Source organism: Musca domestica, unplaced genomic scaffold (assembly GCF_030504385.1).
Source record: "Musca domestica strain aabys unplaced genomic scaffold, Musca_domestica.polishedcontigs.V.1.1 162, whole genome shotgun sequence".
NCBI lineage: Eukaryota > Metazoa > Arthropoda > Insecta > Diptera > Muscidae > Musca > Musca domestica.
Genome location: NW_026712223.1, coordinates 520,406 through 538,604, shown reverse-complemented (window position 1 = coordinate 538,604; position 18,199 = coordinate 520,406). Strand labels below are relative to the sequence as shown.

Sequence of the window (18,199 nt, the reverse complement as noted above, 5' to 3'; positions counted from 1 at the left end):
TCCCGGCCCAATGCCTCTACACATTTCCCCCCCAGTGGCTGTCAACATCATTATGTCATCTGGGCTTCCACCACACAGAGGCCATTGTCGAGTGATACTTCTTTGGTAGGCAGCCAGGCCATGGAATATTCATAGCCTGATTTATTTATACCTCAGAAGACGTCGACGACGACGACAAAAGCAGAAATCATCATCGCCACCATCGTTCTGGGCTTGGTAATGAACTCAAATTAACACAATTGCAGTGGTAAGCATCTTCTTTGGTGGTAAGATGAAGGCGAGCCTCTCTTTCTCACAAATCTGGACTTTGGACCTCATTGAAGGAGGGAGGTGGAGGTAGGGGGTGTATGACATAAATATGCCTGTATGCCATTAATATAATTAGCATTTCCATTCAAGGGTATAATCATTAAATGTCAGGAAACGTGTTCTATCATCATTCCATTCAGCATTTGTCACAAAATGTTTGCGGCAAGAGCAGTAGATTTGCTCCTGAGGTACTGGGGGTTGGGGAATTCTTCGAAGAGCAGATTGAATTGAATAATAAATCAAAAATTAGTCCAAACTAGAACGAATTTGATTTTGTGGGATACTTAGTGGTAAGCTCTTTGTGGTAATTGATGAATGGGAAAGGACACTAAAATTGAAATGTCAAAGGAAATCTGCTTCTTGCAAGAGATGTAAAGGACACCAGTTGAGGTTTATGGGCAAAAATGGAGCGTTTGAATCAAGGAAAGGTATTTTTATATTGAGAATAAAAGGAAAGGGTAAACTACACTGCATTTAAGGCTTCGAGTCACCTTTTCGTGAAAATGGAAGTACGAATGCATTCTAAGATTCTTTGCGGGCGTGGATTGCAATTAAATCTATTAACTACCGATTTATATATTTAAAATTCTCAAATTTAATAGATTATTTGTCTCGAAAACCTATGGAAAATTTGCATAAATTTTTCATGGATGATAAAATATGGAGGAAAATGCAAATAAACGCTTTAACAAATAATCTACAATTCCAAAAAAAAAAAGAAAAATACAAATGTTTGAATACAAACATACAAACGTACATATGTATGTTCCTACATACAATTTTCCCGGAAAATTGAAAAAAACATTGGACTCTCAGCATTAACACCAGAGTAAATAAAACGTGATGAAACTGAATCATGTGTGCCGCACATACCTCCTCCATCCACACCCTTACTTCCCCACACATATCAAAATCACTTCTCTCAATGTGGCCATTTAAAAAAAAGGCCTCCAAGCTATTCGAAATGCGAGGATGATAACGAGAGAAAAGAGGAAAGCAAAAGTAAGGCTGGATTACTTTATTAGTTAGCGTTTTAGGATTGAGAAAGGGGTTTTCCCTGCTTGCTTTGCATTATTAGGCTGCCTTTTCTGCCTTTTTGGTCTACCCAATTTTGGGTTTTTCCCTCTTCACACTATTTCGAATGGGCCATTAAACAATTTTCCAATATATATTTATCAAATCAAACAACCACCGATTGGGTTGTGAGATAAATCGTTGGGGATTTGTCAGCTGTTCAAATTAATAATGAGGGTTGAGGGGAAAAGGTAGATTAACTCGTTATTAGAATGTTAGATTTCAAAATTCCACCACATAACCAAATCGAGGAAGATATCTTGCAATGTTTTATACTTTAATAAAGTAATAGTAGAGAGCAAATTACACACGATGTTAGAGTCATATGTAATTTGAATTTTTCTACATTTTATAGCATACTTTTAGACGCTTCACAGAATTTGTAAACACTTGACACTTTAGTAATAGTAAAGTATGCTACTACATAGAACAGTATAGGAAATTACAGGCTAACATAAAAAAACCGCAACAAAGTCAAACGCCATATTTTTACATTTTTTTGAATGAAAGCAGGAAATGTCGGAAATAGCATCAAATTTTAGAATAAGTTTAGATTTGTTCGAAGTGTTCAACTTTGGCACGAATTATGGCCTTCAAATGGCAATGAAACCATCACACGCTGACCGAATACTGCTCTGCGGTATTTTGGCCCATTCCCTTGCTTGAGGTACACTTTGGTAATTTTTAGTGACAACCTTGCTTTTTAAAATACTCCAGACACAATAGTCCAACGGATTGGTATCCGCAGATTTCGGTGGCCATTTTGCGAATGTCAAAGGTCTGCGGCCAAAATGTTTGCATGCCCAAGGCTTTAATACACCCTCCAGAATATTTTCGCGATAATATTCGGCATTTTTTCTGATGCCACGGTTGATTAATAGGAGCGGAGAGCGATTATCGGCTGTTTTGGCGGCCCACACCATCACTATGGCCGGCGCTTGAGTTCTGCTGACCAACCGAAGGTGCACATTTTCAGTTGGCCTCTTTGGCAAGTAAACACCATCATTTTGTTTGTTTTGTTACGAACTGCTGGAAAACGAATGTTTTCTCATGGAGATCGGTAAAAACCAAATTCGGCAGTTCACCACTCACCACTTTCGGCCAAGCGAAACAACTTTTTAGCTCTTTTGAGCTTATTTTCTTTCTGTTGCGGTGTAAGTTCTTGCACTTTTTGGAATACCAATGTTATATATGTTCAGCTCACGAACCATTTTTCGGCCACTGCGACACGAGTCTTGATCAAGAAGCTTCTTTACTTTTCGAACCATTTGTGCTGATTTTTTCTATTTTCTTTCGTCCACTTTCTTGACGTCGGGCTACACTACCAGTATCACGGTAACGAGCGGTGGTACGAGACACGAAAGATTTATTCACATTTAAATGCAGGAGTTCTCTAACAATAGCCACTTGTGGCTTTCCAGCCAAATATCACCTTATCACGCTTGAATTCCATCGCGAATAACTTTTTTCTGGAAAATACTCAGAAAAACGCTTTTCTACGTCACTGGAATAATTTTGACAGCTGTCGGACGAATGGGTTAGAACCGACAGCAGTCTGAAGTTGATTGCAGTTTTTTTCATTTAACCCTGTATAATTATACCTCCAGAAATTCGGTATTTTAATGATTTGTGTCACATTTTCCACGGAATTTTTACAAAGTCGGAATATGGAGATGGCACTGGATGCTGTTTTCCCATACAAACTCGGCCTTCTATGACAGATAATTGCCTGTAGAGATCCACGTTTTAGATTTCGAAACTGAATATTTTTTATTCAAAAACGCTTAAACGACAAGGTCAACATTTATTGAATCGAGTTTTTTGTATAAGTAAGAATTTCTTCTGTCTATACGTTATTTAGTCTATGCTCTGACATGTTTTTACTTCACTTAATATATGTTTGGAATATATTTTCAAGGGACTTTTTTCCAAGGACTTTAAAATCTATTTATAACTTGTAATTTATAATTTTTTTAATAATATATTTCCCATACACTATCCGTCCACCTGTTTTTTTTTTAGATCCTCTCCATATGTTGTTTACAATGTCCATATTCGATCCATGTTGGATAATTTATGCCCAACTTTACAACTCAACCAAAACGGGTTTTTTATTTTTGTTCATTTGAGTGGAAGTCTGAAATACTTGTCACATAATTCGACAGCGTTTGTGTGTGTGTGTGTGGGGGGGGGTCTATGATATTGAAAATATTATAATAATTGTAGCATTTTTCCAGCACCAGATAAATTGTGTTTTGTTTTTTTTTTTTTATATCCTAGCCTATGTACACACTCATACATGTATGCACACACATATGTATGTAAATGTATCGTTTTTTTTTTTTAACTCCAGCATGAATGCGACGCACTTTGTTGTGTTAGTGCAAGTGCGCACTTTAATAATTTATTCCAAGAATTGTCATTGTCATTTGCATAATGTAAATATTTTTCCGAAGTCGAATAATAGATAACAATCAACGGCGTATGATTAATATTAAATATGTCAACACGAATTATGTATACGCCGCATGAATGTGATATTGAGCAGGTGGGGGTGGGTGTAGATGAGTGAGTGGGGCGTATGGGTTATTTTAATTTGTTACTTATTTGAAACAATAGACAAGCAAGAATAATTGTTAAAAATGACAATTATTGCACATTAGTTTTTAATTATAATTTTTTAAATTTATTATTATTATTTTTTAATTATTATTATTTTTCCATTATCACCAGTCCAAGCCAGGCAACTACTATATTGGCAAATTATTATTAATTTTCAAATTTCTGTCCTTTTTCAACCAATTTTAATTTTCCCTAACTTTCTTCTCAATTTTCAAGTTTACACATTTTCAAGTTTTTTTTTTTTCAACTATTTCTCAGAAATTTTCCCTGCTTTGATTCACCCAAAAAGCATTCATTATTAGTTTCGGCTTTGAAAATGTTCTCTTTCATCTTCTTCATAATTTCCAACTTCATGATGCTGCTGCTACTTCTGCTGCTGAAAACTAACTTAAAATGATAATGAATTGGCCTTCACAACTAGTCGCTGTCTTAACCCTGACAGCAGCAGCAGCTGGCGTTTTGTTGTTGTGTTAGAGGTTAGTTTTTTTTTCTTTTTGTTGACATTCCATGTAAATACATAATAAAATCACGGTCACGTTTATGGCGAACGAAGATATAAAGAAATACTTTTTATCCACCAGGTGCTGTCTTCTTCTTCTTCATGGTTTTTTATGACAGCCAACAACAATAAGAACCACATCATGAAGTAGCCAAGATAAACAAATTTTACAACTTATGTTGCCGTTAGAGTAAACTCTTTTTGTTGCAAGTGCCCAACAACAAAAACAACAGCAACAACAACAACAACATGCCGCAACTCATCACAACCGTGCAGACAGTCGTTTATCCATGAACTCAGCTTGCAATTGTTTATGAGACACGGCAAATGCTGCTGGCAATTCTTCTGAAAAAATGTGTTTTTGGACTTGCACGCGGAACGAGGATGTATTAGCTGGTAGATGCATAACTAATTCTGCTGCAGAATAGAAACACAAAACCCGTTGGTACTCAGCCAATGTTGTAACCTTTTCAATTACCAGCGATTTTAACTTTGCTCCCAGTTCAACGTAGCATACTTTGAGGCGCTTGGTATTTTTTTCGGTGAAATTGTTTAAATTTATTGCCAAAAAAAAAATTACCGAATGGCAAAAAATTAATGAGGCCCCAAAGCAGGGCCCTAATTATATCCTCCACCATAGTACGGAGGGTATATAAAGTTTGTCATTCCGTTTGTAACACCTCGAAATATACATTTTAGACCCCACAAAGTATGTATATCCTTGATAAGCTTAAAATTCTATGTCGATTAGGCGATGTCCGTCCGTCTGTCCGTCTATCTGTCTGTGGAAATCACTCTAGCTTCCGAACAAAATTAAGTAGATTGATAAAATTTTACTCAAATGTATATTATGTATGCAGGAGTTTTGGTATTGAAAATGGGTCATGTAGGTCCACGTTTTGGTATAGCCCCCATATAACGTTACCTCACGAAATTCGGTATTTTGATGATTTTAGCGACATTATTCTCCGGAATTGTTTCAAATTTAGCATTTGAAGTTCGTAATAGATACTACAGACTATGACTGAAAATTATCTGAGCAGGTCCATGTCTACGTATAGCCCCCATATAACGGTACCTCCTGATATTCGGTATTTTGATGATTTTAGCGACATTATTCACCGGAATTGTTTCAAATTTGGTATTTAAAGTTCGTAATGGATACTACAGCCTATAACAAAAAGTGTCTATGCAGGTTCACATTTTGGTATAGCCCCCTTCCTATATTGATGATTTTAGCTACATATTCACACTTTCGCATTTAAATACTGCAATGGCTTATGACCTACCTTTACAGGTTCACGTTGTCGTTTAGACCCTAATATGACGGCTTATTTGGTATTTTTAAGATTTTAAGAGAATTATTACCGAATTTTATTTTTTTGAAAATTGCCAAAATTCGTTCCATTCCAAAATTCGTTGCAACTCGTATTCAAAGTTCAGCCCGGACGTACTTACTGCTTTTTACTTGTTTTTATCATGAATTTCTTTAGACTAGTAGAGCTATAATGGTTAAAATCTTAAGATTAGTTCGCCATTATTGAGATATGAAAATATTTCCCAAAAATTATCAGAATCAAAACCCTGGATTATAAACAAAATATTGCAGTTGTAATCGTAGATAAAAAAAATTCTAACGAATTATCCGAGATATAGTCATGCAGTTTTAAAAAATGCTTTCCCACCAACCATCGGATCTGTAGTGTGTTTTTTACAGATTTTTGTCCTAAGAACTATCATGAATTTTCAAAGATAGTAGTAGAATTATGCAATTTTTTTATTTTATTCGAATTAAATGATAACGAATCTATAACCCATATTTCCACATTTTCATTTCGTCCCCATCTTCCATTTCCAACGCCCCTGCTGTTTTATCTTTCGTGTCAACAATGCGATAAGATATACAGCTATCCTGCACAACGAAAACAAAATGCAAATAAAAAACTAGAAATATAACCACCCAAAAAAAAAAAAAAAAAAAAAAACTAGAAAAATAAACATCTGTTTAAACATTGGCTGGATAATTTTGCATGTGCACTCAATGTCAAATAAGCTTCAGCCGAAAAGCCGAAAGCAGAGCTGAAAGAAAAAAAAACTAGGCTATAAAATACAAAAGCCAACAAGCCTATAAGTATGCAAGTCAACGGCAAACTGTTGAGTCAACAACAATGAGTTGCGGGTTGGAGAGCTTTAAACAAATCCGTTCTCGACATATTCATACAAAAGGATAACGACAATGCCAGCAACAACAACAATGACAATAACATCAACAAATGTACTTTTTTGCCAGCCAGCCAAAAAAAAAAAACAAATGCAGTGACAAATGCAACAAAAGTAATATTTGTGCAAGACCTCCTAAAAGTATGCCCTCAAAAATGCTTTCAAATTTGACTAGGCCTGTTTTAAGAAGGATATTAGTTTTCTTCTTTATTTGCATTTAAATCTATTCGAAAAGGACAAACAATGACAACAAATCAAGAGACATGATGACCCATGACTTTCACCGGGATTTGCATTTGGGGAAATATTGATTCCTTTGTTGAAAACGGAATTGTAGATTGGAAATGGTTGCCAAAAAATCTTGAGCATTGTAAACTAAAACAGAAACCTATTCATTAGCATATTGTGTTTTATTGTTTAGTTGAAAGAATGGTGACATTCGGCTAAGAAATGGCATTTGACATATTTTTGGCTTTTACAGCACCTTTGGAATGGGGAGGGGCAAAGGTAAAATGATTTTGAATTCATAACATAACGGTGATAATGCATTCACACAAAGCAAAGAAGACACACACAAAGTTCAAATTCCTTGTGTAAAAGAAATGCCATATTTCTCACTCTCCCGGCGAGAAGGTGGCGGTGCGGGGGCATTGCAATGCAAATGACATTCACCAAATTGTTAAACTTTTCTTTTTTGACATAATTTTTTGTGAGAAATGTGCATTGAAAAGATGAACAATTTCTTCAAAAGCTGTTTCCAAGAAAATGCATTAAAACTTACTGATGCATACTTTATGGGATTTTTATTATTCTTCTCACAGAATTACCTACATTTGGGGGGTAATATTGTAATTTGATGCCATACTTAAAACATTGTTTCTTATTATGCATTTTTTTTTTTTTTTTCTTTGCAGATTTATTATCTTCATAGTCAAGTTAACTTTTTAATGATACAACATGGGAAATGGTATGAACAAGGTAAGTCAAATATAAAGTTTTGGAATTTAATCCTATGTAAATATGATAATAATAATGTGCTTGTCGGGCTCTGAGAATTTTTTTTTAACGCTTGAGTAATGGAATTTACGGTTTAAATGCCTTGGGTTTTCGATAAACTGCAAACATACTATTAAAAAGAAGCCAAAAAGTTTAAACGCCACTTGAAACTTGACCCTACTTTGAGTACAGAAATCTTCTGAATAAATCCTAAAACTTTACAAATAATTCCATTTTCGTTTCGATTTGTATACACTAAGCATTATGGTCTCTCAAAACAACGACTTTAGAATCCACGTCTTTATTTCAGGAAATTAGGAGCCATGTTTGTCTGCCAGAACATCTAATTTGGTTGGAACCTTGTATAACCTAACACTTCTTTACTCTCTTAAAATGAGAATGGGAATCAAATGTGTATATGGCAACACCTTACGTTGATTTTACAGTATTGCCACCTAGTTTTGACATTTTTGGCAGTTTTTCGATACATCTATGAAATTTTTATCTCTCACATTATCTCACAAAATAGTGGCCTTCATTGCAAAATTTCAAAGTTCAAGCTATTATGAAGCTCTCAGTATCCATTTTGTGCCATATTGTACCTTTTAATATTTTTAACTTCTTTGAGTACGAAGTTCGAAAATTTCTTTCCTATAACAAACCTTTATTAAAATACTGACCCGTATACAAAATTTCAATATTCTTGCCTTTGCTAAATAACAAGATAGTGCGCTTTTGTACTATTTAGTTATTTTTGCTCCCTTTAAAAGGAAGACTCTCTACACAAAGACCGACTCCAATGAGAAATTTTAATTTTGTAGCTTTCATCGACAACACAGTAACATGAAAGTTTGCAAGGAGAGCATATTTTATAATTTTCCCATACTTTCGTTCCCTACAATCTTCTCTGTGTTGTATCTTGACAGTTGGCTTAATTAGAATTCCTGATTTACCTTACCCTGTGTTTAATGCTAATTTAATAATCTAATTGGTAAAGTAATATACAATTGTCTTGTGAAAACACCAGGTTAGGCAATTTCCAATGCTGCAATTGACAGTTAGTTTTAGGGAAATGTAAGTCGACTATCGATCAATTGATGCGAAAAGTCCAGTTTATTTTAGGGATACGTAAGTCGACTTTCGACTAATCGATCATACGGCAAAAATCGCAAGTAGATCCTATATTCTGTTAATTTGGTTTGAAAGGCCAAAATAGATTTTTAATGTCGACATTTTGGTCGATAACAGAAATTGAAAAGCCTCCACGTCGACTTTCGATTTCGACTAGCAATCCTTAGTTTCTTCGTGAGAAAATCATTACTTCTGACATCCAAAAGGCCAAAGAATCTATAAATGAGTTTACGAAACAATTAAAAATTTGCATTCGTTTCCGACAGAGATTCGAGATTCTTTGTGACAAGGGTGGGAAATCGAGATGCCCAAATTCTCACATAAAACAAACAACAAATACTGTATTTATAATTGACTAGTGTAAATGAGGACTTAGTTATTCCACAAAAGTTACTCGAACAAAGCTTAAAAGAATAATATTTAAAGCTTTGTTTTAAGCTTTTTTGGTTCCATTTCTAGTCATTATTTACTGGGAACTGAAACCTTAGCAATGAGCTCGGCAAGATTCTTGAACAAAAGAAAATAGTTATTTATCAATATTAATTCCTGTTTCTGGCTCTTCTCTCGCAGGTGTTGCCTGGTCTGTATGTGGGCAATTATCGAGACTCGAAGGATACCCAACAACTGGACAAATTCAAAATAACTCACATTGTGGCCATACATGATAGTCCACGCAGATTATTGCCGGTAAGTCTGTCTAACCCTAACAACCCATTATAAACACTCAACGCTATCTCTCCCTCTCCGCAGGACAAACACTACCTATGCGTCATGGCTGCCGATACACCCGATCAAAATCTCTCCCAATATTTTACGGTCTGCAATGATTTCATCCATGCCGCCCGTTTGCGTGAGGGCAATGTCCTCATCCACTGCTTGGCTGGCATGTCGCGATCCGTCACCGTAGCCGTTGCCTACATCATGACTGCCACGAATCTGAGTTGGAAAGACGCCCTGAAAGTAGTGCGCGCTGGACGCGCCGTTGCCAATCCGAATGTGGGCTTTCAAAACCAACTGCAGGAATTCGAAATTTATCGTTTGGCCGAGGAGCGAAGACGTCTGCGCGAACGTTACCCCTCCATGGCATTGGAGAAGTTGGATCGCATGAAATGCATGGCAGCATTGGATAACTATGAGGAGCTGTTGCAGAATCGTGATATTTGTGAGGGAAATTGTGTTCGGGGGGAGAAATGTCCCACAGGTGGGTTGGCCGATGAGAATAAAAAGGCACAGTCATCCTCTCATGCACATGTCAAAAACTACCTCAATCATGCTCTGCCCTTTGCCGTCGAACAATGGAAGGCGAGAAGTTCTTCGGGCCAATATCGCTGTCCTCTGAAAGAAGCGGTAGCAGCGGATAAACGAAATAAAGAGAAAAACAATGATACTCTTGATTATGATCAGGGCGGTGAGGTGTTGATGGAAAATGTTGTGCTCTATCGGCCCCTAGTGGATATGCCAGCAGAAGAGCAACTGGTCCATGAACAATCCTGAACAATTCCATTGTATTATTTATTCCTATGAATTTCCGATTTTCTTAATAAAACTTTTTAATTTTATTATTTTGCAAAAGCTTTTGTTTCGATCATTCATTGCACTTGTCACCATCTATCTATCTATTATTCATCAAGGGCAAAGCAGAATGAATGCGTTACGTGTTGCACTTTCTGCTTTCCCGCCTAGAATCAATTGTGTGCGTCTTGTCCTTGTATGTGTGTTTTGTTTCTCTTCCCCCGCCACAGGTGTTTGCAACATGGACCCCACCAAAGGTCTTTTCCGCCGACGACCTTCATCTGCCTCAACACGATCACGCCTCCGGCCCCAGGCTTCAACGGGTGGCGTCACCACCGCTCAATCGTGCCCAACGTCACCTAAACACTCAGGCCAGGCCGTGGGTTCACGTCGTTCACTGGGCGGCGAAGGAATACCTGAAGACGAAGAGGCCCACCTTAGTCCTACCACCTCGTCCGAGGCGGCCGAATATGCGGCCGCCATTGAGGCCAGCAAAAGAGAGGCCCAAGAACGTCAACAACAACAGCGACAACTGCAACGTTCACCCTCCAGGAATTCAACGCGTTCGCCGCGTGTCAGTAGCGCCGGCAGCCGTTTGACCGGCAATGGCAAAACGGAAAATTCCTCCAAGGCCGGCGGCGGTTCGGGTGCCTCCAATACCACCGCAGGCTCTGGCTCGAGGGGTGGCGGCAGCGGCGGTAGTAATGGCGGTACGAATTTGCAACGCAGTGCCAGCACTGTCAGTGGCCTGGCGGTGCGTCCTCGCAGTAGTCCTGCTGGTTTACATTCCTATACAGGTGCGTAGTGACTTAACCTCCAGGTTTGGGTCTATTCTCTTATCGAACAGTCTTTGTCGTCGTCAGGTTCCGTGCCATCGTCCGTCCATGGCTCACGTGTCGATTTGCGTGACACCGACAAGGGATCGGCCATTTATTTAGGTTGCTCAGCGCCACGCAACTCCACCCTGTCGCTGGCCTCGTCGGGCTCCTCAGCACCAGCTTCGCCGGCAAGAACACCACCCGTCAGTCCCAGACATGGCGTCAGAAGGTGAGTGGTAATGAAAATTCGGAAGAAGGGGAAATATATTAAGGGTTTCTTTCTTTATATTGCAGATCCGCAAGTTTGGTCAAGAAAACGAGATGAAATTGCTGGACACCCACCATGGAAAATCGCAATTTGTGAAAGGAGGTTCGATGACACGGTGCTGCAGGAAAGCTCAACAAGGACTAGAACTTGGAATTGAATTGTGCCGTGAGGTTATGTGTCTTTGAGGTTTTGTAGCACCGTGTAATCGCATCATCTGAAGCGGAGCATTTTACATATAAGTCCTTTAAACTAAGCAAAACAAAACAAATTTACCTACCCACGTTCAAGTTGGATAAGCTTTTAACTTTGTTAAGCTTTTTAAGCTAAGGGGAGCAAGCAAAAAAAGGTAAAGCTTACTATAAGCTTTCTACCCACAATTTTCCAAGCATTGGCATTTGATAAGCAATTAAAACGATTTCCAAAATCATTATTATTTAAAAACAAACCAAATAAACAAAAGACAAAAGACAAAAAAGAAGAATCTACTCTAATCATACTTACTAACCTTAAAAACAACAACAAGCAAATATTTAAAGAAATCTATTCTAGATACATACATATTTACACAAGAAACCAAAAAAAAAAAAACATACATAAGCTATATTCTTGTACTCCAATTAAAAAAAAATCAACAAATTTTTAAACTTCCTCTGCAAAACTAATATTTGAAAACAATCCGGAGCAATTGTCAAAACAAATCCTACACTACTCTAACTCTAAATCCTTTTTCTACCTTTTCTAGACTCTAAGCCATAATTAGCCTGTAAAAAAAACAAAACTAAAGCTAAGATTGAAAACCTGTTAAAGAAACAAAGAATTTTTGTAAATTTGCTTGTCTTAGCCAATAGAGCACTCAAACCGACCACATGTATACATCCATGAAGTTAAAGACACTTTTTTTACATCTGACACATCCAGAATACCCGCAAAACGGTATCATTGCAACTATTTATGTCTGTATGTACAGTGAGTCACAGTGAAAATGGTCCACCTGTGACAGAACACTTTAAACATTAAAAAGTCTTCGAAATCAATAAAAATATAAAACAAAAGAGGAGTAATTAGTTAGATTATGTTCTTGTAATAATAAATAGGAAAATAAACTTTAATAATTATACATTATTTTGGGCAACATTTAACATTCAGCAAAAAATGAAAAAAATGCATGTCACAGTGAAAATGGTCCACAGTGTAGATCAACGATAAATAACGGTTGTTTTTCATATTCTTGTTATGTTTTGTATTCTTTGCCTTTGCTTATACTTATGCATTGACACGAAATTAGTTTAGATCGATCTACTGGTTCTTTTCATTTCATTTTCACGATGGGTCGTCATACTACGGTCGAGCTTCGAAATTTAATTATTGACCACTATAAAAAAGGAAAAAGCCAAAGAGAAATCGCGGCTATCGTTAATAAACCTCGAACAACAGTTGCAAACATCATTAAACGGTTTAAAAATGAAGGGCGTGTTATAAATAAGCCAAAAATTAGCCCAAAAAAGCTTTTCAGCGAACGTCAGGAAAGGTGGATTGTCAACCAAATCAAGATCAATCCAAGATTGAGTGCACCGAAGCTACGCGATATGGTTGAGAAACATTTTAATATAAGCTGTAAATGGCAGAATCGCACGTAAGAAGCCGTTTGTAAGTTCAAAGAACAAAAAAATTCGATTGCAGTTTGCTCACAGCTATGCTGGGAAAGATTTTTCATTCTGGAAAAACGTTTTATTTACGGATGAGAGCAAATTTAACTTATTTGGGTCTGATGGCAGAGTTAACGTTTGGAGAAAACCCAATCAGGAGATGAATCCGAAGCATTTGCGTCCGACGGTTAAACACGGTGGGGGTCATGTGATGGTTTGGGGTGCTTGTTCCGCCGGTGGTGTTGGTAAATTGCACTTTGTTGAAGGAAATATGGACAAAATACAATATTTAAACATTTTGAAAGCCAACCTTAAACAAAGTGCTGAAAAACTCGGCATAGAAGACTCCTTTCATTTTTATCAGGACAATGATCCAAAACATACAGCTCTTATTGTAAAAGAATGGCTGTTGTATAATTGTCCCAGAGTAATCAAAACTCCCCCCCAGTCACCAGATTTGAATATAATTGAAAATTTGTGGCAGAAACTGGAAACAGAAATTCGAAAACACGATATTTCAAGCAAAAATGACTTAAAAATGGTTCTTTTGGAGGAGTGGGAAAAAATAAGTCCAGAATATACCAAAACCCTAGTGGAATCTATTCCCAATCGCCTTAAATCAGTTATTCGTCAAAAAGGATACCCAACAAAATATTAAAAATTAGTTTTATTACTCTTTATTTAGTTTAAGTTTAAGTGGACCATTTTCACTGTGACATGAATTTTTTTTCTTTTTTGTAAATGTAAAAATTTTCGCCAAATTATGTGGAATTAATAAACTTTAATTTCATATTCATTTCTTAAAGAATATGAACTAATTATTTACGCCTCTTTTGTTTAATATTTTGATTTATTTCGAAGGCTTTTTATTGTTTAAAGTGATTTGTGTGAGGTGGACCATTTTCACTGTGACTCACTGTACGTACATGTAATACACCGAATAAAATACATCTATCATTTACACACACACAGACACACACGCAAAAAATTGTATTTAAGACAACCATTTTGTAAAGCCAAGTTCAGCAAACTCACCGTTGGTACCTTTTCCGCCTGCAAATGGAACGAATCCGGAACGTATCTTCATGTTACCTGTCGTCAAAACGAAATGAAACGAAATTGAAACGAAACAAGCGACTTAGAACACAAGAGAAATAAGTAATGATCATGTATTTGTTAAGCCTAACATTTAAGCCTAGTTCAAGCTCAAAGGAATGCCATACCTTTTGGTTTTTGTAAAAATATTTGTTGCGCCCTCATCATCTTTTATTGACACAATTTCAAAAATGTCAGACAAACGCACATCGTAGCTGAGGTAGCCTACAGATGCTGTAAAGACATGTTTTGTTATTAAATGCCTTGGTAGAATTAAGAAGGTGACTTATTATTAGCATATCCAGCTCGGCATTTTGTTTTTTTTTTTTTTTTTTTTTTTTTTTTGTAATTTACCATGTCAAATTAAACAGCGTAGAAAACAAATTTCCCATCTCTGATCTGTGTATTTACAAAGGATTTATGAATATGCATTTTGTCCAAAGTACAATAGTAACGAATAAAAAAACTGTAAGTTCTAAAATATATATTTCGAGGTGTTACAAACGGAATTAAAAAATTAATATACTCCTCATACTATGGTGAAGAGTATAAAAAGAAATAAACATATGATTACACTAAGTAACCTTCTTAATTGTGTCCCATTCCGAAGTAGATCAGATGACAACCTACCTTTTCTTATTCTAATTAATGCTTTATGTTTTTGCCATGTTGCCCTCATGGCAGAAGAATACAGGTAGATGCATCAACGCTTGGGAACATTGATATGTCAAAAGTTTTTTAGGGAATTTGAATAACTTTTCATTCAAAATTTTCGATTCCAAAATTGGTTTGACAGTTCATTGTTCCAGCAGCTGTGTCGATACGAATACCTGTATTCTTCTACCATGACCCACCTTAGGGTCTGATCTAAACGATGGTTAATGTCTTCCTACATTTTGTCTATTTTCTGTTTCTTTCTTGCATTGGTTTAGGGATACGTAAGTCGACTTTCAACCAATCGACTTTTGTTAATGAAAACTTCTAGTCAACTTTTGCGTGTTGCAAAAATTACAGTCTACATTTTGTAATGCAGTTGGTATTCGGTTGAATTGTTCTTCACGTTATTTAAGGTAACAATGTTGTTATAATGGCTATGGGGTTCTTCCATGGTACAATAAAAAGGTAAGGTAGAGCTAGCAGTTTCTATTTTTCTTCTGTGCCCGGCTTCTGCCAATTTTGTGTATGTATCTATTATTTTGAAAAATGAAAAAAAAAAATATTTTCAAAGCCAATAATTGGAAGACACGTACACTGCGCCTCGCGCATCAAAGGTTTTAACCAGTTTAGTCATAACATTGGAAGATCGAACAGTTTGAATCATATTTTTGAGATAAATTCCAGGCATTCCATTCATTTTTCGCGTTACTTAGCCCATTTTAAAAATGAGGAAAAATATGAAAAAAAAAAAATGAAAACAATTGTTTGTATATAAATTTCTGTAGTTTTACGAAGCTTTTCTACCTCCTTATTGTACCATGGGTTCTTCCTCTTTGCAAGCACGGTTTAGGGATATATAGCTCGACTTTTGATTAATCAATGTTTGGCATTGAAAAGTTTTAGGTTAGTTCTTGTATTTTTCCATTATAGTCCACTTTTGTTTATTCCTTACTTTAGGAAAAGTAAAGGATGAAGTTCACATTTTCGGGTTCTCATTATTAAATCTTCGCTTAAATATATATGCATTTTTCAGAGATATGGAAATATAATTAGAAATCATTTGTAAATGTAACTAGTAGTCACATTTTTTTAATAATTTTAGTTAAAAACAGTAACAAATAAAGCGAATTTGTAACTAATCTCGTGAAGTAAATCTTTAATGCAATTCTGCAATATAAAGTAAACGATTTGTGTTATCCATTTTCATTTGAATATATTTTGCTGTTATTGCCATATTATCAATATAAAACATGGCAACACCGATTCAATAAAATTTATGTTAAAAGATACAGTTCATACTTAAATGAAACTTGTAATAACGCAAAATGGCTTTTTTGTCCGACAACATAATATTGTTATTTATTGGAAAGATGTAACAAACGGCCAGTTGACACAATAAGCCTTTAATACAGAGTTGCATTTTTCCTAGCTTATTTGGAATTAATTTTTTCTTATGCCATGGTTTGGGGGGAAAAGATCGAGTCTTAAATTTATTGTTTATTTTTGCAACAATGGAGTCATATTCATAGAACAGAGTTCATTCTATGGTTCTATGAAATTTTGAAATGAAAACTTTTGTAAAGAAAAGAAATGCCAAACGAAAATTTGTATAAAGAAATATTTCCAGCCCTGGATGCAGATTTTTTGAGGAAACCACATTTTTTATTACCAATATTTAATACATCTTTCTCTCCAGAATTCAACATCTTCTTTAAAATCAAATATATTTCCACAATGAACGCATGTAGGCTACCTCATCTGACACATGGCTATTGCCATCGGCAGCTTTGACTTGCAATTATTAAATTTTTTACTAAAACAAAAAAAAAGTTGTTACAGTAAAATAGCTTGAAATTAGTAAACTTTACATATTTACATATATATTTATAACAAAAATACAGAATCAATTATATGAATACATATATATTTAGTGAAAAATTGTTTGTTGAATTTGAAAAATGTAGATTTTTTATACCAAAAAGAAGATTAAAAAAAGAAAAATATAAAATGCAGAAATTTAATTTTTTATACCAGCTAAAATTGTTAAACTTGTTAAAGTAGAAGGTGTAAATGAAAGACAAAAAATGTTGTAGCTTAAAATTTGTATTGCAATTTATTGTTTTTTTTCCTATCCATAGCATTTATCATAACATCCTAGTGAGAGTATATTAAATTTAAAAACATGAATTGAACGTCTAACATCCATATGGCTGTAGCCCGTGTTTTGTGAATATAAGACTTTTATTCACGATATATATTAAAGTTCGTTAACAAATCCGGTGAATTTTAACTGTCATTTCCATTGCGTATATGTCAAATGAAATCCATGAAATCCACTGGCAATGGTATTGTCAGTTGAATTCCACTTCATTTAGTAAGTGTAAACTTACTTTTAATGATCAATAACAAATGAGACCAAGGTCCTTTAAACAGGCCGTGTAAGTAGCACATGATTTAAAACCATCATATTGTAAACATTTTCGTTACGTTTTCATACATTTAATTCACAATTGTATGTATTTAACAATACGGATGAAATCAGCTGGTGTTGGCATGACTCCAAAGAAAGGCGTTCCACCAAAAGTTGTTTTTCTCTCATTACTATTGTTTTACACTTCATAATAAACATTCAGTCATAAGAAAATATTTTGACAGCTGATCAGCTGTGATAATTGGAGGCCCTGGAGTCATGATCTTTTTGATAAGCTATATTTACATACATTTGTAAAAAATGTGATAAGGAACTCTATAATGACTATATGTTTATAAAGACATATTTTATGTAAACGAAAACTAATACCATGTTCACATTAATGCATTGATGTGTAAAAGCCTATTTCAAACAGGTCATGACAGATCCATTCTCTCAAGAAAAGAGTTCGTATGTAAACGTAACATGACATCCGTTTTTCTATTACCCAGTTTAAACGTGGATGTCATTACATATTATTTATTATATTTTACATCTTTAACTACAATTTCGCGGGATTTAAATAGCCATTCTCACCAAATCGGAAACATTAAAATTGTTTTTATTTTTTTTCACTTATTTATCATAAAAAGAGCAACGTTTGGAAAATAAAAGCACAGAAGATCAAGACTAAGCCTTTGGAAATAAATATGTGAGTTATGCAAAAAATAAAACCAAGAGATATTTATTCTTAAGATTATATTCTGTCATTAAAACAAACAATCTGCTACAACTTGTTTTAAATTAACAAAAACAAAACAAATGTAACAATCCAAAGAAAAAATAACAAACTTAAAAAAACCAGACACATCTAAATGGAACAACAAAATGAAGATACAAATGCAATCAAAGCTAAACAAAAATCATAAAGCAACAAAAACA

At 35.3% G+C, this 18,199-nt stretch overlaps 1 protein-coding gene across 2 annotated transcripts in view; it reads left to right on the top strand.

Moving 5' to 3' along the window:
* Positions 1 to 11,924, top strand: part of LOC131801489 (protein phosphatase Slingshot-like) — a 59,948-nt gene extending 48,024 nt beyond the window's left edge. For both annotated transcript variants that reach the window (XM_059120239.1, XM_059120238.1), the window contains exons 2-7: positions 7,639 to 7,702; positions 9,422 to 9,538; positions 9,602 to 10,052; positions 10,594 to 11,160; positions 11,227 to 11,410; positions 11,476 to 11,924. In XM_059120239.1, the coding sequence (XP_058976222.1) occupies positions 7,682 to 7,702; positions 9,422 to 9,538; positions 9,602 to 10,052; positions 10,594 to 11,160; positions 11,227 to 11,410; positions 11,476 to 11,506 (1,371 nt within the window). In that variant the 5' untranslated portion in view covers positions 7,639 to 7,681 and the 3' untranslated portion in view covers positions 11,507 to 11,924. The remainder of the gene's footprint in view (positions 1 to 7,638; positions 7,703 to 9,421; positions 9,539 to 9,601; positions 10,053 to 10,593; positions 11,161 to 11,226; positions 11,411 to 11,475) is intronic.
* The last annotated feature ends 6,275 nt before the right edge of the window (positions 11,925 to 18,199 follow it).